Genomic DNA, 21,087 nt, shown 5'->3' with positions numbered 1-21,087 from the left:
GCTGATGACCATGGTTTCGGATTTGGAGGTGCTGATTCTCATCCCAGCCGCTTCACACTCGGCTGCGAACTGTCCCAATAAGAGCTGAAGGTCACGGTCCGATGAGGCCAACAGAACCACATCATCTGCAAAAAGCAGAGACCTAATCCTGAGGTCACCAAACCGGACACCCTCAATGCCCTGGCTGCGCCTAGAAATTCTGTCCTTAAAAGCTATGAACAGAATCAGTGACAAGGGGCAGCCCTGACGGAGTCCAGCCCTCACCAGAAACAAGTCCGACTTATTGCTCCCCATGCGGACCAGGCTCTGGCACCGGTCATACAGGGACCAAACAGCCCTTAAAAGGAAGCCCGGCACCCCATACTCCCGGAGCACCCCCCACAGGACTCCCCGAGGGACATGGTCGAATGCCTTCTCCAAGTCCACAAATTACGTTTTTACATTTAATTACGTTTTAAGGAATAATAAAACATATAGCAGGATGAACGTAAGCTAGCGCATACACGCCTAGCGGGGTTCCGTCTGCAGTAGACACTAGCGTCCCGGTGTATTTTAAAAGAAGAAAGCATCAAAATGTTTTAAACAAGAAAAACTTTTGTGTTATTTTTAAAAAGAAAGAAAAGCAGGTGGACATGGCCTAACAAAGCACTGTCAGAAGAGCAAATGCTGAGTTTAAACAAGCATAAGCGGTACTAATTAACATACAGCATGTCGTTTTAAAAGAAGAACGCACTTAAACCCATTAAATTTTACCATGCAACATGTTTAAAGAAGAAGAAAAACTTTTAGTGGTATTTACCAGTGTTAGGTTGAAGAAAACATTTAACCAGCAAACATTTAGCCTCGTAGCTCGGCCATGTGCGTGCACTCCGTTCGAACAATGCGGGCGAAATGACGACCTGGGCTTGTGCAGGCACACTCACGCAGACACACATTTCAAAATGGCAACAACAACGGCGTGCCGGTTATTTTAAATAAACGCCTTAACCATTATGTTTTTAAAATAATGAAGCACTTTTCTGCCAATGTGAATAATAAAGCGCCCTAAACATTTCGACAACAAGAATCAAGGAATAACGCTGGGTAACGCCGGTGGACAAATTGTTTCCGATCTCATACAGACAGATCCCGCAAGGAGTTCGACGACACCTACCCGCAACTTGGCGCTGCTAAACACGACTTAGGCTCCACGAAAGCCCCCGAGACAGTGCAAGCACGGGGCACTGTGCAGCATATTCTTGCATAATGAGTGTATCTGTATAAAACTCGAGAAAAAAATTTGAACAAAGTGTGGTCGGTGGGGGATCAACCCACTTCTGGTGATAGCAGCCAATGAGATGAGAGAAGATCGTGCTTAACCATGTTGAAAACATATTAAAACCCTGCCATCCTGTGAGCCATCACTCAGGACAAGACACATCTCCCAGCAAGCCCCTTTTATCCCACACAATCTGCTGCGTGGATGTCCTGATCTCTCTAGGGGGATCACGTGAGCTACTCACATAGTCGTGAACCAATCCTGTGAGGGATGCAATGTTAACAACTTTTGAATTGGTGTTATGCAAGGTGATTCCCTTCACTTTCATGTTTGTTTTGGCCTTTGCCATTCTGTACCCGTAAGTTTTGGGTTCCCCTGAGACAAATTCCACAATGTGATCATCTGGGTCCAGCTCGCTTGTTAGTTCGCCGAGAAAATCGCCCAGAGGGGGCGCCCAGTCACCCGGTTTGCTGACAAAAATGACCGAGTCTGTATCATGATACAGTGTACACTGCCCCAAGCGGTCCATGAGATTGTACAGCTCAAGCCTAGCATACATGGTAGTGTGTAATCTGAATGATTACAGACCCCCTGTGTCTCGGTTTCACAGCATGTTCTGCAAAGTGTGAACATGAGTTTACCATCACACCTGTAAGGCAGAACCGGCAGGTAAAGGCCTCTCTGTGGGTAAACCTTGGCTTTGATCACCTCAAAATAGTTTTCAACGCTGTCAAAATCCCGGTAAATGATTACGGGGTGGTCTACCGGGTACTCCTTAAACTTGTTTACTGAGGGGTAAAGGCTAGTGAAGTTGTAGTAATCTATGCGCTCATCAATCTCTGCTTTATAGTACAATTGCAGGGCGTTAGTTCTGCCACCAAACAGAGCATCCCGAGGATCGATGCGCTCTGGAAAGTCAAATTCCCTCAAGAATGCCTATACATCTGCATTTTCAGCCTTCAACTTCTCCCATTGGTGTTCCCAAATAACATGTACATTGAGGTTGTACGTGTGCTTAAGGGCAAAGATCTTATCCTGAAACTGCTGATGCATGTCCCCAAAACGCAGTTTTGTTACAGGGTTCACTTCGTTTGAATCAAAGCATTCTGGGCACCAGTGAAAAAAACACCCCGCAAATTCAGCGGTTGGTTCATCAATCAACCGCGCAGATCAGGGTTCATCGTTGCTTCAACACCATCATCATCGTTTATATGCATCCTCCTAGACCCCCCAGCCCCATCAAAACTACACAGCCACCATTTTTCAGACATGCCCCTGCTTATTCTTTAGATCTGGTCAGACAGATCCACTAAAAAAATCATACATCTGATCCTGAAAAAGGAAGAAAGCTACCTTGAGCACCTTGAAACGCTCCTCGCGGGAAACAGCTCCAGCTGGGGAACTCACAACAGGCCATTGCCAAGGTGTTAAGGTGCCAGTATCCCAATCTTGTGTCCACTGTGGTGGTTCCGCTAAGGCACGGGTTGAGGATGCTGGAACACCGCTCGCAGATCCCCCTTGGTCCGGTGGTATGCTTCGTGTCATGGGAGTCCACGTAGATTCCAGTTGTCTGGTCGGCTGGTCCTGTAAGCTGTCGGTTGAGGTTGTATTTTCTGTAGCTAACTCCGCTTCTATTTTTTCAGGCACGGTGATCAGCAATTCATCATCGTCAGTGTCTTGAGGTGAAACGGGGGCAAAATCAGTCTTTAAGCATTTCATACAGAAAAATCAACGAAACAGGGTAAGCAATATTGTTCCACGTACCGTTAAAACTATCCACTCTTTTCCGCTTATGGTGTTGGAGCATGGCGTCTCCACCGGGTCCGTGGATGAGAAGAGATTCACAGCTGACACGGGGAGAAGTTGCAAATCACCGGTTTATTGTCTTGACTGATTATAATCAGGGAGCGGCCGTCTGACATACATTCAGCATGTACAGGAGGAGGCTCTGCCATATGTATCAGCTGTATCCCCCCCCCCTTTCTCGGTACCTTCCGTGTACGTGACAACCACATGTGTGATTCCAGCCGGCTCGTAGTTGTCCTTCTGGAAGGCTAAAAGATAAGTAGGGGCCGCTGATATTCTCTGTCGCCCTCCCTATCTGTTCCGATTAGGTAACCTTGCCTTGCCGGCGCGCCAGTCAGTTCTCGTTTTGATTAGTTACAGCCTTATAGAATCATTCCCTTTATTTCCCGTTATAAGATTATTCCCTCAAAACCCAGCCTTTTTAGAATGTGAATAGCGATCTTCAGCGAAGAGCGGTACTACACGCTCCCAATGCAAGTAAAACAAAGAAAGGTGACGTGGTTTGCTTTTTTGCCAATTTAACCTAATTTTAAAAACTTTAATACTTCCGACAATGGAAGTTTTGAAAAGAAGACAGATTATGGATTTAGTCAGTGTTTTTTCATGATTCTACATAATGATTTCAGCGAGATATAAACTGAAATACACAAGAAAGATACGCGGTCAATGATGCCCTTGTCCCCAGAGCGTTAATAATAGTGAATTTCTTTATTTCCGTTAACTCTGCATAGGCACTGCATCATATTTATATGGTCACAATTTTCCATTTTTCATTCCATCTACCAATAAACTGTGTAAATTGTTGCTACTTTTCTTGCGTTTCAAACTACCTTTCCAAAGTGATGGGTGTGGGGTGCAGTGACATTCCAGACTGATGGGCCATTGACAGTATGCAAACTACTACAGGTGTGGGGACTAGTGTTGTAGTCAAGACCGCCTAAACCGAGACCAAGACATTGCCGAGACCGGAGGGTATCAAGACCAAGACACTGCCGAGACTTGAGGGTACCAAGACCAAGACCAAGTCCAAGACCAAGACCAAGACACACTAAGGCGAGACCAAGACCAAGACTGGTCGAGACCAAGACCAAGACCAAGACCGAAAACAGACTAGGGCTAGAATCGACATCACATTACCCAGATCAACTGTAGAGAAAAAAGGCATTGCTGTAAAGTGTCATTACTCGTTAAATCAAATTCATGTTATCTTTTTAATTATATTGTCCGTATGTCCATATGTCTCTCATTTAAAATCTCCCAGATTTGTCATAGTTACGAGACCTGATAGAAAATAATATTCTCAGCAATCCTCTCCTATAACCATTTTATCAGACCTCGTCAAGGGAAAGAGATGGGATGTACCTGAAAGATGTTCATATTAAGTCTCTTATACCAGGGACAGAGGCCTCGGGTAAGCTATGAATACAGCTATGTAATGATCCTTTGCTTTGAATTGAAGAGAATGAGCCTCCAGATTGACTTGCACCTCCAAGACCGTGCTTTCTAATCAATGTAAAATACCTAATTTATTTGAATTATAACTATGCTATAGACTTCGCGGACATTTTAGGACATTTTTTTGCCGATGTATGATACGATGTGTATGATGTGTGTGGACTGTGAAGCACTGGCAGTGTCCGTGGAGAAAATGTATAAAATGTAACGTTTTTGAAATGGATGCATCTGACTGGTTGCATTTGAATTGAGGCGCGTAATAAATAATGATACTGTTCTGTGAGGATGTGCAGTTTTCTCTTTTTTTCCCCATCCCATCGAGACCGCTATGTCCGAGACCAAGACAAGACCGAGACCAAATAGAGTCGAGACCAAGACAAGACCGAGACCAAATAGAGTCGAGACCAAGACAAGACCGAGACCACCAAAAATTGGTCTCGAGACCGGTCTCGAGACCAAGACCGGTCTCGAGAACTACAACACTAGTGGGGACACCTATCTCATCAATATTCATTGTGCAGGCCACTGACTTTGAGAAAAAGAGTGTCACTCTAAAGTTCTAACACTTTAGTAATCAAACCACATAAAATTCCAGAATGTCTCTTTCACCTATGTGTAGCCAACCCCTGTGTCTATAAGCTTCAGAGTCTTTGCTAGAAATGTCTATAATGTGATTTTTTGCAATTTCTCAGCATGTCTGAAAATAGGTGTTTGAAAAGCATATGTTTAAAGTTGATTTTAACAAAAAATAGAATAATAACATTTTAAGTGGTCTCAGATTATTGGTGCCGAGATTGTGCTGAATAAAAGCAAATGTAACACTTTGGGATAAATGTTTTTTAGATAGGTGAAATATTTTAAAATGTCAAGGCATGTCAGACTACCCCGAAAGTGGCTGAGAGGCCTCTCAAGGGTAATCAAACAACTATTTTTTATTTTTTACCATTTAAAACCGCCAGACCCTCTTTCATCTCTAGCTAGAAAAGATCGATGCACCCAGAGCACCATTACAAGCACGCTGATAAATGCTATTACCCTTAAAACGCATTTAGAATGATTCGTTAATAAACACCTGTAATGTATTTTATTCTTTTAAGACTATTGACCCCGCTTTGGTGCCATATGATTTTACCTTGTAGGTCATAGGACAGGCTATCAGTATGGTACATCTGCCAAGCGATTAATTCTAAATGCAGCTTACTAGTTCCTATTAAATGTAATTAAATAATAATGTCCACCTTCTTTTAAATAATAAAAAACAATATCCTAAATTCTTGACCGTTGGTGACCTGGGCTATAAGAAAGACACACTTCTGTTGCTATAGTCCGCGCGCATGTGGGTTAATATGCTTGAATTCTTATCATTGGTCAAATGCTTTATAACACATTTTCTACTTATTTTAAAATAAGAATTCTACCAAAGTTTTTAAAATGCTTTTGATGTATGTTGATACATGCCGTTCACTAGCTTCTACAGCAATTACAGTAAATACAACAGTGTTTGTTCGGGCGACCCCCCCACGCACCGACCGACCGAGACAGTGGGACGAGGCCTGTACACTCTGCCATAATCATGTCGTGAGAATGTTACCAATGCTTACCCTGTCTCGCCAGCTCACGCTGTGCCCATGTCATCACCGTTAGAAAAAATGCCAGCAGTTGGTTCAAAAACGTATCTAATTTTTTCCTGATAGATTTGAGATGCAGGGGATCGGTTACCCATAGTGCACTGCTTCTGCTGTCTCGCTTGCGAGGCACCCATGTTGGGTTAGACAGAGGGGCCCATCGCTGGATCGAACACAATTCTTGCGGTGTCTTGTTTTATGAAATCTGCAAAACTTTGTCGGTTAACTTCCATATCGAATCTTGAAGCAAAAGTTTTTACACAATGTCTCTCGTGCATGCTGGGACATATGCAAATAGGCCAGACAGCGCTTGGATCATCGACATCACATTTTGTTAAAACACATGAGTTCAGCCCTAAAACTTATTGTCTAGTCTATTCACATACATTATATCAAACAGTATATTAAAACAGTACATTTATGTTAAAGAGAATTATTTCTAGTTTAAAGCGTTAGTAGACAGTGACTATTTTCAATACGAGTGTATCTGTACTGTCATGCAACGATAGTCAGGGCCGTGTGGGTAATATGCTTAACAAACACGAATGATGTTTTTCCACTTACATTTATTAATATATTCAAGCCATTATTCTACCATAGTTTTTTGATGTATGTTGCTAAATAACATTCAGTAGTTCCTGCAGCTATTAAATGTAATTAAATAAATCGGAGGCATCTTATTTAAAATAAAACTAACAAAATACAACTAAAAACATCTTCTTAAGTTACAGTGTTTTATTCCTTTTGATTAACCAAACATAGATGAATTTAGCTAAATGTCGCTAAACAACCCGGGGCTGTGGTGTTAGAGTTCGACTTTTATTTAAATTAGAAATAGATTATTTTATACTATTTACAAATAAGTCAGATTAATAAATAGAGTTAATGTGCATTCTATCAGGATGGTGGTGTGCTTCTCACAATCCAGGGCCATCGGTTAGCATCACGACAACAATTTCCGGTGATCACCATTTTGTCCCCAACTTCACAACTGGCTCTTTAAAGAAAATAGTGTCTCTACGTGCATGCGCTACAGGAGAGCAAGTGAGAGAGAGAGAGAGCGCATGCGCTCATTTTAACAAGGATTACCCAGTGTTATTCCTTGATTCTTGTTGTCGAAATGCTTAGGGCATTTTATTTTACACATTAATAAATACATGTAATGTATTTTTATTCTATTAAAGTTTAACGGCAACCCTTATCTCCCAAACCATATGGCCCCTTATCAGCAACACTTGGCATAAGCATGTATGATACCATATGGACATAACCCTCGACCAATCAGAATAAGGGATACGCCCCTCTCCCACTTATGACATCATAGAAGGGGGGAGCTTTAGGCTCCTCCCATTGTACCACATACAATTTTTTCAGAGACTATACCCCACTGTATCCCAGGTAAATTAACATCACCCATAACCACCACACCATTTTTATTACTCATAATCCATAACATTCTGCTTTCCTCTGCAACTACATTAGGTGTTCTTTAACAAACACCAACAATTAGGCCATTTGATTTTTTAGCATGTAGTTTTACCCATATACTGTAGCTTCCCCTACAGAGGAGGTGGCCTCGGTCCAGTCCCAAACAAGCTCTGGAGCAGTGTGTTTGTGTTGCAAATGTGATCTGACCTTAATCCGACACTACTTCCAGGTGTACACCGCGGGTATGAGGTAAATGGTTCCCATAGCCATATGCAAACCAGTAGCAGCAGTTAGGCGGAGAACGAAAAATCAGCTGAGGTCTAACTTGGTCTAGCAGTGAGGTATGTTGCCCACTTGAAATCTGAGCATATGACTACATCTGTCAGCTCCTAAAAACAACTCATAAAAACTCTGAAGTTTTCAATATGTCCAGTCAATGGCTGAAAGAGAGAGGGGATTTGACCAGTCGACTGAACAGTGCTTTGTGAAAGTAAAAAACCAGAGGCAAAAATACATAAAAGTGAGAGATGTTCAACTGCATAGTCCAGGACACAGGAACTTCTTCCTGTATTTTTTTTCATGCTCCCACCACAGACACAACTGTCCAATAATCAGAATGTTCTCACATGGTTTGTAGTGGTGCATTGTTGCTTCGCTTGGATTTTTCTCTATGTGAAAGCAAACTAAACTAAGGAGAAAACGCTACAAATTTACAAACTCGATTGATTTGGACCAGAGAAACTTAACTATGTGTGTGAAAATGCCCTTATTCTTTGTAGAAGTTGATGGATCAGTGAGTTAATTGTAATTTTAAAACATGTTATTCTAAAACCTCTAAAGCAGTGGTTCACAAGCTTTTTATATTACTTACCACCTCAGATAGTATTATGCCTGATCAATACTGGGTAAGAGTTTCTGTTATTTTCACTACACGAGGGTCATTATTTGACATATCCTCTCCCTGTGCTAGTGTTTTGCTGCACATTTGCAGATTGTTGTGGCTAGTGACAAATTCATCGTACTCTATGTTTAGTTTTTAGATGTTTAATTAGATTACTAGTGTTGTAAGAACCTGATTCCATACCTCCTTTTGATCATTTTGTAAAGCATAGTTTGTAGTCCACTATGCTTTGGATTTTATTGTTAACCACACTGCAGACATTTTGTCCTGTTTATTTTATTCGTTAATGACATTGCTGATACATTGAATATTACGTGGTATCTGTATAAGCATTGACACATTGTTATGAAGACGAGTACGAGGACATGAACATGGTGTAGGACCCCATCCCTAATAATAATAAAAAAAAAACAAATCTTTGCAAAACAGTACCAATTCAATTTACACACTGCACTACTGCAAAAACAGCTTTTACATTTGAAATATATACATGTGTACACGAAAAAACAAGACAATGGTTTATTTTTGTTAACAGAGTTAGAAAATGGATCAATCCATAGGCTAATTTTCATCATAAGACTCTTATACTCATTGGTGGATGCAACTAGGAGGTGCTGAAAGTTGTAAAATCGATATCAATGAATGCAGAATGTCTCAAACTCTTGGTGCTTCTGGTTTGTGGGTTCCTACAAATAGGAGTAATGGACCTCTTTCTCAGACAGCGACATGCACAAACTTTTTGATGGGCAGGTTCTCAGACAGGGGGGCATGGCCAGGCTGGGGATGGGGGGGATTTTTTGCGATCAAGGGAGGGGATGACTCAGGAGAACAGGTCATTGTAAAGAAGCTTATGACAGGGTCACTACAACCTGGGTGGGAAGAGATCACAGTGTACAAAAGCTACAATGGAAACAATGCAATAGCATTTAAAGATGTTGCTCATGTACAGGGATATGGATGAGGAATGGGATAATGGCAAAATAAAATCTGTTGACTTTAAAATATCTCCCCAGCAACATCAAGATGTCTGACAATGGGTGTATAAAATATCTTATAAAAAATACTTTACATTAAGTGCACCTTCACAATACATTTATAATGCAATCATAGAACATTGTGCACCTTCATAATGCTTAACTAATTCATGACTCATGATGATTTAATGCATTAATTAGCTGGTTTCCAGGTCATATTTCTTGGTTTCCAGCTAATTTGGTGGTATATCAATTAATTTTTGAGGTAACTGGAATTATTAACATTCCTTAACTGATGACCTGGTAAGTATAGGTAAGTAATCCCATAAAGCCACAGTCACTTTTTCACTAGTTCATGGCGAGCAACAGAAATTCATTAAACATCTTGCATTAAATCATTATGAGTCATGAATTAATTGAGCTTTACTTAAGTATGTGATTTGTACCCTTAAGAATTGTGACCAATTTAAGAAAGCCAAGGTAGCCGACAGCTTGTACTCTGCTTCAAAGAGGTACCTCCTGATCATGACCTCTATCAGACCAATCTGCAAGCCCAATACCCACGCTACACTTCATCCTTCCGGCCCAGGCCAAGCAACCAGCGTGTTACCAGTATCACCTATCAATGTGGGAGATTCAGGGAGAAATGGTCCCAAGCTGGAGGGCGTTAATGGTACCAGAATCCCCACATGTGGGACTTGGCATGCTACCTTTCAGCAGGTGGCCCTTCAGTTAAGACTACATCTTGGCAAAGGTTGCTATGCCCAGACTTCTCAGTGATTGTTAGTTGATGTCAAGAACCGCCAGCTTGTGGATGTGAAAAACTTTAGCACCACCCCAAGCAAGCTCAGCAGTGTCACTACATCCTTTTTGTGCAACATGTTGATGGTACAGTGCGAGTTTGCCCACCTGCTGGGCAATTTCCTGCAGCTCTGTCATGCTATGTTCTTCACAAGCACTGGATCAAGCACTACATCTCCACGACTGGTCCATTGGTGCATGCCCGTGCTCACTGTCTTAACCCAGAGAAGCTGGATGTTGTGAAGGCCATGTTCAGCAACATAGAAAGGCTAGGGATTTTGCACCACTAACGCAGTTCTTGGGCCTCACCCCTCCACATGGTTCCAAGGGATGTTGACCATGGCAACTATCACCAGTCTCAGGCTGCTACCACACATATAGGGACTAGCCAGGACAGTGATTTTTTTCTATGATGGATTTTGTATGGGGCCATCACCAGGTGTGCATGGGCTGAGAGGACATTCCCAAGACAGCAGTCATCACCCCTTTTGAGTTATTCAAATTTTTTTCCATGCACACAGACAATCCACTGACTGATGGACTCTGTTCTTGTTGGTTTGGACTTCCTTTTCATCTACTGTGGTGACATACCGGTCACCAGTTCCTTTAGGGATGAACATCTCAACCTCCTCCTTGGATTGCCACCTTATCGTGGTGGAGGGGTTTGCGTGCCTCCGTGAACCTGGGGGCTAGGTTGTCGGGGGCAATAGCCCCTGGTAGGGTCTCCCAAGGCAAAAAGGTCCCAGGGGAGGGGCCAGACAAAGAGCAATCCAAAAGAACCCCATGAAAAAGTATAAAAACAAAGTCCCGTTTCCCTCGCCCGGACTAGGGTCATCTGGGCCCCACCCTGGAGCCAGGCCTGGGGGAGGGGCCCGTTGGCGAGCGCCTGGTGGCCGGGCCTTGGCCCGTGGGGCCCGGCCGGGCACAGCCCGAAAGAGGCACGCGGGACTGTCCCCAGGTGGGCCCACCACCCACAAGGGGAATGTCAGGGGCTCGGTGCATTGTGGGCGAGGTTTCTCCGCAGGGTGTCTGGGCTCTCCCTTAGGGATAGGGTGAGAAGTTCGGATATCCGGGAGGGCCTCAGAGTAGAACCGCTGCTTCCTCACGTCGAATGGAGCCAGTTGAGGTGGTTTGGACATCTGGTGCGGATGCCTCCTGGGCGGCTACCCGGAGAGGTTTTCCGTGCATGTCCTACAGGGAGGAGGCCCCGGGGCAGGCCCAGGACTCGCTGGAGGGATTATATCTCTCGGCTGGCCTGGGAACGCCTCAGTGTCCCCCCCGAGGAGCTGGTGGGGTTAGCTGGGGAGAGGGAGGTCTGGGTGCCTCTACTGAAGCTGCTACCCCCGCGACCCGAACCCCGGACAAGCGGCAGATGATGGATGGATGGATGGATGGATGGATCTCAACCACTTTTTATGCCTCGGCCTGCATGGACTGATCATCCTTCTCACTAAGTGCCTGTTTGGGGTGTCTAAGATAGATTTTCTGGAGCACCACGGCACCAAAGATTGTTTATTCCTTTGATATCTAAGGTGTTTGTTATGACTAATTTCCCAGTACCCCACACAGTATGAGCACTCCAGTAATTTGTAGGGATCGTGAATTTCTATCATCAGTTCATCTCCCAAGGAACCTTGCATAAGCAGCCTTTTAAGGATACACTGCAAGGCCAAACACCGAGTACCACATCATATGGTTCCAGGATAGAGCTAAGGCATTCCTGGGTGTGAAACAAACTCTGGCAGAGGCAACCGTCCTTGCACACCCACTGCCAGATGGTCCCATTGCCTTGCTTGGCAGCAGCACCTTGGCTACATCTCCAAGTTCATAATACACATCTAACATGTTGCAGGCAAGGACAATGCAGTGGTCTATTGCCTGTCCTGCCCTGCACTTAGTGCCATGCACATATTGGCTGATAATCAAGTCATAGATCTGGAACTCCAAGCATTCAGAACAGTTGAGATAAGTCTGTTACACAAATACAATGCTGTGGTGCTGTGAAACTAGTTAACCCTCTGGGGACTGGGGGTAGGGAACACACTTTCACTGACTGGGGCATGATCACACATTTCTTTCAATATCATAAACTTAATTCATGGCAAATTATTATATTTATTTTTATATAATATTTTTGTTTTGGCATTACACTCATCATAATTTTAATGTACAGACGCTTCTCTACCTACCATTCGTAACTTAAAATGTTCGTAAGTCGTTATTCAACATCATTTTAAGGGTATACACAAGTACAAAGAACTAGGATGCTGGGAGTATGCACGCTACGCTGCTGTGCAGCGGGAGTAGCGGCCAGAAGTTGTACTAGGCGGAATTGGCGTGCAGAAAAAAATTTGATATTGCGGACAGGAAACGGGAGCCCAACAAACACAATTTGGACTTACAGTCCTCTTCGTTCATATGTCTGAAAGTTCATAAGTTGAAAGTTCGTAAGTAGAGGAGTGTCTGTATATTTTAAATATGTCATATTTGACATCAAAGTATAGATATTGCAAAATGCAGTTTGGAACACTTGCAGAAACATTATAAAAGTACATAGTAAGCAATGGTGCCAGTTAGTTTTGAGCCCAGATATCTGATCACCAGTCTTGGGTACATGAAGATGATTAAATGATGTAGTTGCAATATTCAGTTGGATAAATAAATAAGAAAAACCTAACTCATATCACTATTTCTGGCCTCCTTCCATTGAATATGTACAGTAGGAGCTCTAATGTGTATGCATAAGTCATTCACACTTGGCCATATCCACCCCCCCTTTTATGGTGCTGATGGGGATGTATCTGGATGGCGTTTCACCATTCCGTTGTTCATAAAATTACCAAGTGAATGCGATTTGAATACGTGGGGTAATGGGGTAATGCGGCTATTCAGAATGTGAATAGTGATCTTCAGGTGTGAGCGGTACTACATGCCCCCGATGCAGGTAAAACAAAGTAAGGTGACATGGTTTACTTTTTTGCCTATTTAACCTAATTTTAAAAACTTTAATACTTCGGACAATGGACGTTTTGAAAAGAAGACAGATTACGGATTTAGTCACCGTTTTTTCATAATTCTGCATAAAGATTTCAGTGAGATATAAACTGAAATACATGAGAAAGATACGTGGCATTGCCGACCATGCCCCCGTCCCCAGAGGGTTAAAACTAGGTATGTGAGAAAAAGTTTTTGGTTGATAAAAACACCCATGCATCTATTTATTATACCCTCTTATCCTATGCAGAGTTGTGGGGGTCTGGCGCAAGGAAGGGAATAACTCAGGATGGGGCACTATCCCATTACAGTAAATAAAAAAAATATTTACGAATTTAGACTTTTTAAAAATGTAATTAGACACAACAAGGACAATAGAATTGTTGGATTAGACACCAAAAATACAAAACAAATTCTTTGGTCAGAGATGGCTTCATAATCCTTTTGTGAGCCTCACCAACACAGGGTTGATAACATCTGTATCCTCAGCAGCACTCTCTAGTGGTGGATTTAGGACATCTTTCCGATCCTGACTGAGACACAACAGCCTTTTTAATTAAATCCACCAGTGACAGAGAGAAAGCAAATGAATGTTTCTCACCACTGTATCTCTCAAACAAGAAAGTAGCCAAGAAAAGCGTTTTCTAATATGAATTTTTTTTGCAGTTGCTTTTTACTGTTACAGAGCTTTCAGCTGGTTTTTAAAATAATTGTTCATTTTGAGACAATGATAGATACAGTATAATACTAAGCCAAAACATAAAGTTCTGAGACTTAATGAACAGTCAATACAAACAAGTCTACACATTCTTTTTGAAATTGCAGGTTCTTGTGGGATACTGTCTACTTTTTCTCTTGATTTGTCACATTAAAGATAAAAACTGTGGTGTTTCATCCTCACCTCTAGGTGGAGCTGAGGGGAAGGTGAGAGGGTGATGGGAAAGAGAGAAGTGTACTGCAGTGTACTGTTCTGTGTTCTGCTCTGATTATAGGTGAAGTTCCAGACTAACCAGTGTCTTGATTCCATGACACAACATACTGGCAATGAGGATGGCGGCTTTGAATCTCAGCGAGCCTGCACCATTTCTACAAAGTGTTGGGGAACTGGCAATACTGTTTAAGGTTTAGATCCATATGTCTGAGAATTATTTACTGGCAGTGTCGGACTCAGATTTGCCTGATGCAAGAGAGCGGGCACTTCTTATACTCTCTTTGGGCATAGAAGGCCAGAGACTTTCTTACACACTAACAGTGGCCAATAACAAATATGACAGAGCAAGGGAGGTCATCCGTTTTTTTTACACCAAAAGTTAATGTGGTAGCCAATGTTTCAGACAATGTGGTCAGCACGGGGGTGAGACTATGGACTAGTTTGTGGCTGCTTTAAAAGAGCTGGTTGCTACTTTTTCAGTTTGGGGCTATGGAAGAGGAGATGGTTCCGGACAAACTTGGTGAAAAGACGTCAGGGAACGCTTGCTACTGGAGGTACCGCTGACTTATCTAAAGCTCTGACAATTTCATAAAGGTTTGACAACATTTATCACGCATGATGGTCTGTTCCTCTTCAGGAGGGTGCCGTATGGCTTGGCATCCGGACACAGCTATTTCCAGAGGATGATGTCATCCATTCTGAAAGGCATGTTGGGGGCATAGTGGTATCTTGACGACATCATTGTCACAGGTTAGATAGCCAAGGAACATAACAAACAGTTGACAGCTATGCTTCAGTGCATTGAGGAGGCTGGAGTCAAACTGAACCTCTCGAAATGCAACTTCAGACAAAAGGAACTGTCTTTCCTGGGGCACACAGTGTCAGGAAAGGGACTTCAACCTGATGCCTCACACGTGGCTGCAGTTGTCCAGGCACCACCACCTACAGACCTGCTTAAACTGAGATAATTTTTAGGGCCTACATCATGGTATTCAAAATTTATACCAGACTACTCTGGTGTTGCTGAGCCCCTACAAGAACTTCTAAATGGACCGGAGGCTTTCATATGGACACCTGAGGCTCAGAAGAGTTTTGACACAGTTAAAGAGCTAACTTAAAATGTTTAAGTTTAATTAAGTTAAAGACACTTATTGACTATTACAGCAAGTGACCTGAGGTAGCCTTTGTCTGAAATGATTCTTCTGGATTTATGACTTTATATCACAAAAAAATGCAATTTCAATAAGGGTGCTGACTTTATATTCACTTAAGATGTAAAAATGCATTTATTTGCATCCTGGATGGTGCTGAAGTGAAAGAGGATGAGAAAAACAGGAGAAATTACTCCAAGACATCAAGTCACAGTTAAACTTTAAGTCTCCTCAACCCAGTGGTAATTTTTGCACTATTCTAAACACCATATTAAGGGTACCTTAAGTTCCTGGTGAAGTGAACCGTCACACAGCTGATATCTTCATCTCCTTCTGAGTTAGGTGTAACGTCTTTCAGAGGAATGATGGTAGGGTGTGTGTTCTCAAAAATATTTTCTGGCTCCTCCTGTTCCAAATTGTTTTAGTATTTTTAACTTCTTAAAAGTGCATGGTATTTGATGTATTTGTATAGCAGAAAACTTTTGCATTTTATTAAATTTAACTAATTAATATCAATAAAATGCAATTCACTTTTCTCATCCAGGGGTACAAAAAATTGGATTCAGGCATTTACTTACTAGCATGTCTCTCGCTTGTAATTTCCACATTTCAAATTTCTTACTCATTGTTCCTTGAAACATATCCATTTGTTCTGATGATACCTGTAACTCCGGAAAAGAAAATGTTTTATGTAATGACATGGGAATATGTTTTCTCCGTTTATAAATTGAAAAATAGACATTACCTGTTGGGCATCCTCGGCAAGTTCATTTTCTACAACATGCATATTCTTGCTGCAAGAGTTGAAATAGGGAAGATGCATCATTTAGTGGTTCAAGCATACACAGAATGCTCATTCATAATTTGTAATTAATGGTTCTAAAATCTAGTGTTCTCTGAATTATTTTGTTGAAAAAAAGACATTGATGCTCAACATGTTATGATTTGATACAAATTAATGAAATTTTAACTCAGAACCCAAAAGCGGTGCATTTTAGGTATATTTAAATATTTGAAATTGTTGTATGTTTTTAGTGATCACATAGTGCAATATATTATCCAAAAAAAAACTCTGTACCTGATCATGATAAAGACAGTCAATGTGATAAGCCCAACTGAAACACCTATGGCAGATACCAGAGCAATGACCTTAAGCCTACCTGCCAAAGAAGAAATAGAATATCATACAAAATTATATACAGGTATCCATCGACTTCCATTGAGCTATCTATCTATCTATTTATCTATCTAAAGCTTCTTCATAATTTTGTGATCCTCTTACTTGCGTGGATCTTTTCACCTCCATGTGTGGTATATGAATGTATGGATCATTCAAGTCTCCCAGCTTACCCCTCACTTGGACAAGGAGAACAGGAGAGCGGTGGCTCCCCAGTCGGTTGCTCGCCTCGCAGTAATACTTCCCTCCCTCCCTGTGGGTGATTCGGGAAATGGTATATGTTGGGCCTGATTGGATTTCCCACATGTCAGCTTCATTGATCCTGAACCAGGTATAGTTCTCCACTGTGGGGTTGGCATTGCTGCTGCAGGTGAGAGTCACTGAGCAGCCAGCCTCAATGTCGCCAGAGGGCTGGATGGACACGGATGTGTTCTTAGGAGTGTCTGAAAGGAATGTTGATGCTTTTCAAACAGGTAATGTGTTAAGGATTTTTCTTTCCTCTAAAAACTGTTAACAGTTATACACATGGACTGGGGAACCAGGCCTTTTGCTCGGTGGCTTCTGGAATATGATTAAGAATGCAGTGATGAACAGTCACTAATCACAGTCCATGGCTATACATACATGATGCATAACAGATGCCTATGTCATTAAATTTTTTTAGTACATCGTATGTAATAAAACTTGGACTTAGGAATGGATAAATGAAAAACTGCAACACTGATTTCCTACAGGATCTGCAATGATTCTTCATACAGACACACTCACATAGTATCACCAAAGAGCGGTCGAAGGAGGTGTCCTGTCCATGCTGGTTGCGCACTGTGCAGTAGTACTGGCCGCTGTCCTGGGCACGCACACTGGTGAATGCAAGGTTCTGTGAAAAGCCTCTCTCATAGAGCTTAGATCCCATGATCTGAAACCAGGAGTAATTCTGCACTGGTGGGTTGGCATTGCTGTTACAGTTCAGTGTCACTGAGCTCCCCTCCATTATGTCCACAGGTGGGTTAATTGACACAGATGTGCTCCTTGGTGCATCTTAAATACAAAGTTCAGATAAATATAATCTGGAAAGTGAAAACTTTTGCAGGATTATATTGACCCTAGGCCACTTATCTAGCTTAATTCCAATTATATGCAATGTACAGAGCAATTTAAAAAATGTTTGGTTAGCTCTGCAGATACTGGAACAAAATGTAACAACTATGCCTTAATCATCAGAGAAATTCTTTATAAATGCCTACATATTGTTATTAAATACAAGCTGAGTGGAAAATAAACATTCAGAAGTACTGAGGGTAAAAAAATATTGACAAACATTAGTGCAACTTAGTTAAAGTAAATTTCCATTGATTTAAAAGCTTAAATGAATGCATCACTCCATTGAATTTTAAAGTTAAAACTAAAGCATATCATAAGTGCTTACAGGTGACATTCAGCAAAACAGGTCTGGATTTCTCCCTGCCTAGGGAGTTTTGTGTCATGCAGTAATACTCTCCAAGGTCAGACGGCAGCACCCTCCACAGGTGCAGCTCAGGCTTGAAGCTGTCTGGTAAACTCCAGTTGTCTCCATCCTTAAACCAAGAGTAGGTCTCCACAGCTGGGTCAGCATCACTGTTGCAGGTCAGCATTACTGAGCTGCCTTCAGAAATAGTGCTTTGTGGGCTGATCTCAACAGTGGTGAAGCGAGGGGGATCTGGATGGAGGACAGCTGTATTACACTGCTATTGTGATTCTCATGGCACTTTGATCTTATGATAGGGGGACACAAGGGTAATCTATACCTGGGTCATGATGGGCTACAGAAGAGGCCTGAAGATATGTCAGTGGCCAATTGTGTATATATCTGTGTGTGTGTGTGAGACAGAATCTGTGGTGTCATGCCCCACTCGTCTGCTTCTCCTGTGTACCATGCCCTCTCATCTACCTCGCATGGAATCCCCATGTTATCAGCTGTTTCTCGTTGTTGTTGATTAGTCCAGTGTATTTAAGTATTAAAGACAATTTCCCCACGGGGATCAATAAAGTATCAATTATTATTATTATTATTAAGTCCACGTTAAAGTGTGTGTCCTTTTATGGTGTATCGTGTTCCTTGTTGTTTTCTAACTAAATCCCTCGTTCACCCGATTCCCCGGCTCCTGTGCTGCTTCCCCACTCCGTGCCTGAGCATGTGCAGGACAGTGGTATATATTGAACAATTTACTTTTCATTCATTTTTCAATCCATTTCTATCCCCACTGCTATACTAATAAGTAGACAATGTAGTGAATTTCTATAACGTAACCAGTTCAGAAGCTGTACTGGTTGTCAGTACAAGTGATTTCCACTGTGCAAATAAAGTGTAATGTACAGTCAATAATGCTTAAATATAATCTATAAAACATCTATAAGACATCTATAAAACTCTTAGAATCTGATGTTTTGACCTTTTGTTCTTTTTGTGTTAAACTGACCCTTTACCAAGGCATCTATAGTGAAGGCCAGCAATGTTTATTGGATTTTCATACTCACATCCCACTGAGAGGATAATACCCAGGGACTGGATGCTGGGTGAGGATTCTGCATGGCAGGTATAGGTACCAGCATGTTTCTGGTCAAAGTTATAAATGGTCAGTGGGTTGGACAATTCCAAACGTGTAGCATTCCTGTAGAGCACAAATGTTGTTCCTCTGGATGCACACCCTGTAGCTATACAGCTCAAGTAGACAGTTTCTCCAGAAGCAAACATGTTTCCTGCTCTGGCTGGGTGTACTTGAACCTGCAAATCTGTCACAAAGACAAATTAAAATGCTCAAGGTTTTAAATAGCTGGAGAATTGTTTTATTTTGTATCTTAAGTAAGTTCTTGCTTACTAGTTCTTCGTTGCCAAAATAAATTTATCATGAAATCATACACAAACACATATTGCTTCTGTGTGACTTGACAGTGTTATTTGATTCATATCATGAAAATTGAAGGATTATTTACTTTAATTTACTTAACATTAAATGAATATTTGAAGGAAATTTTAATTGAATAATTATATTATCTCTGTATCAATAGATGTTAATTGTCCTCTTACAACTGATTCCATTTTAACAAATGAAAAACTATATTCTATGATATCAGCAATTTTCAATCACCTGGGATTAAGGATCAGATTGCTTATTATTGTATTAACCACAAATCCTCAAATTATATACCTCCTTAAACAGATATTGTATTCAACTCTGACCTACTGTATGCTTTATCTTTGCATAAAAGAGCCTGCCAGAGAATATAAACATAGTTAAAGCATAATAAAATTGTAACATTACCTGTTACAGAAAGGAAAGTAGAATTGGTGAATGTCTGCTTGCCTTTCGGATGATCAGTTTCAAATCTAAAATGATATTCTCCGTTGTCTGTTGTCCTGATATTGGAGATCTCTAGCAGACATGACTTGGACCTATTAGAGTACCTTGTCCTTCCCTTGTAGGTTGGACTTACTAGGTTCAAATCTCTGTGAAAGGCATATTCCTGCTTTCCATCTGCAGTGACTCGGTACCACATCACCTTTGTCACTCTGTATCCATAGGGATAGTTGTATTGGCAGGGCAAGCTAGCTGTCGTGCTGGTCCAGATGCATAAGTCTGGGGTAGGCATTGTTATCCACCACTTATTACCTAAAACACCTGAAAATATAACGAGGTAGTGGGCAGTAAGATTTGCCCTTGTTATTTTTAACAAAGAAAAAAACGACAACTTGGATTTGTGAAAATAACAGATCAATACATTATAAATAACTTGATCCCAAGGCAAGGGCAAATGAATGGTGGGGGTGTATCTCCTTCTGTTTTAATACCCCACAGACTTACTTGCATAATACCAATTAAAATAAAATCCCTACCTGATAAAGCTGTGCAGGTGAAGATGCAAAAAAATGTGGTCTCCATCATGCTGTGTCCCATCCTAAAATATGACAGCAATTAAACAGCACCATGCAAAGAGACAAGAATATTAAACGGCATCAAAATCAATCATGAACAGAAAGTTACAAAGATGCCAGGCCTGTCCACCTGTGGTATGGAGAACTAGTTGAATTTTAAAGTAAGAAAGAGGGAAGATGGCTTTTTCCCCGCACAGCACCAGCTTGACGTCCTTCTGCTTGTGCTTCCTGCCCAGACGTCTGTCTTACAGAAGAAAAAGCCGCTTCAGCAAATTAACCTGCCAGATTTGGCAGTGCATCAGAATACGAGTGGTGATGCATTACACTCTGCTCATGTGTAATGTTCCTCAGCTGCATTTCGAAATCATTTGTAAATATGCAGCAATAGTTTGGACAGTGTTGTCTGTAACGAGTTAAAAAAATATTCATTATGAACTTTTCACAGTTTTTGGAAAACTATATTCCAGCTTATCTGCTTTATTCAACACTGCATGGATGAAGACCAGTGAGGGCACAGTTATGGTTTTCAACTGTAATCACTCTTTTCACCCATTTAAATTAATAAATACTACAAAATCATACTTAAACCTATCATTTGAGAGGCAAAAACATTTATTTCAAGCCACAAAAAATACTTCATAGCAGCATGTTTGATTTTTGTGAAACTGAGTACATT

General features: G+C 41.5%; 1 protein-coding gene across 4 annotated transcripts; it reads right to left on the bottom strand.

Moving 5' to 3' along the window:
• Positions 1-8,709: 8,709 nt before the first annotated feature.
• LOC111838294 (B-cell receptor CD22) lies at positions 8,710-20,634 on the bottom strand. 4 transcript variants are annotated; one of them, XM_023801130.2, is made up of 11 exons: positions 20,373-20,634; positions 19,801-20,157; positions 19,016-19,270; positions 17,928-18,197; positions 17,270-17,539; positions 16,675-16,944; positions 16,403-16,484; positions 16,070-16,118; positions 15,903-15,986; positions 15,606-15,730; positions 8,710-15,480 (listed from the first exon to the last, which is right to left on the bottom strand). In XM_023801130.2, the coding sequence occupies exons 1-11, from the start codon at positions 20,431-20,433 to the stop codon at positions 15,441-15,443; spliced, it is 1,863 nt and encodes a 620-aa protein (XP_023656898.1). In that variant the 5' UTR covers positions 20,434-20,634; the 3' UTR covers positions 8,710-15,440. The 4 variants fall into 4 exon arrangements, 3 of the variants coding, with proteins under 3 accessions (XP_023656898.1, XP_072572580.1, XP_072572579.1); XM_072716479.1 differs by having other exon boundaries at positions 8,711-14,871; XM_072716478.1 differs by having other exon boundaries at positions 8,711-13,775.
• Between the last annotated feature and the right edge of the window lie 453 nt (positions 20,635-21,087).

This window comes from Paramormyrops kingsleyae, chromosome 9 (assembly GCF_048594095.1).
Source record: "Paramormyrops kingsleyae isolate MSU_618 chromosome 9, PKINGS_0.4, whole genome shotgun sequence".
Classification (NCBI taxonomy): Eukaryota; Metazoa; Chordata; class Actinopteri; order Osteoglossiformes; family Mormyridae; genus Paramormyrops; species Paramormyrops kingsleyae.
Note: the sequence above shows the minus strand (reverse complement) of the source record. Positions and strands in the feature narration are given on the sequence as shown.

What these genes read in the sequence shown, in the direction of transcription:
- LOC111838294 (XM_072716478.1), bottom strand. Translation starts at nt 20,433, where the DNA reads ATGGGACACAGCATGATGGAGACCACATTTTTTTGCATCTTCACCTGC. An exon ending in ACTGTCTTTATCATGATCAG is followed by an intron (nt 16,119 to 16,402) that starts GTACAGAGTTTT and finishes CAACTCTTGCAG; the next exon opens with CAAGAATATGCATGTTGTAG. An exon ending in CACTTCACCAGGAACTTAAG is followed by an intron (nt 13,776 to 15,605) that starts GTACCCTTAATA and finishes GTTGTGTCTCAG; the next exon opens with TCAGGATCGGAAAGATGTCC.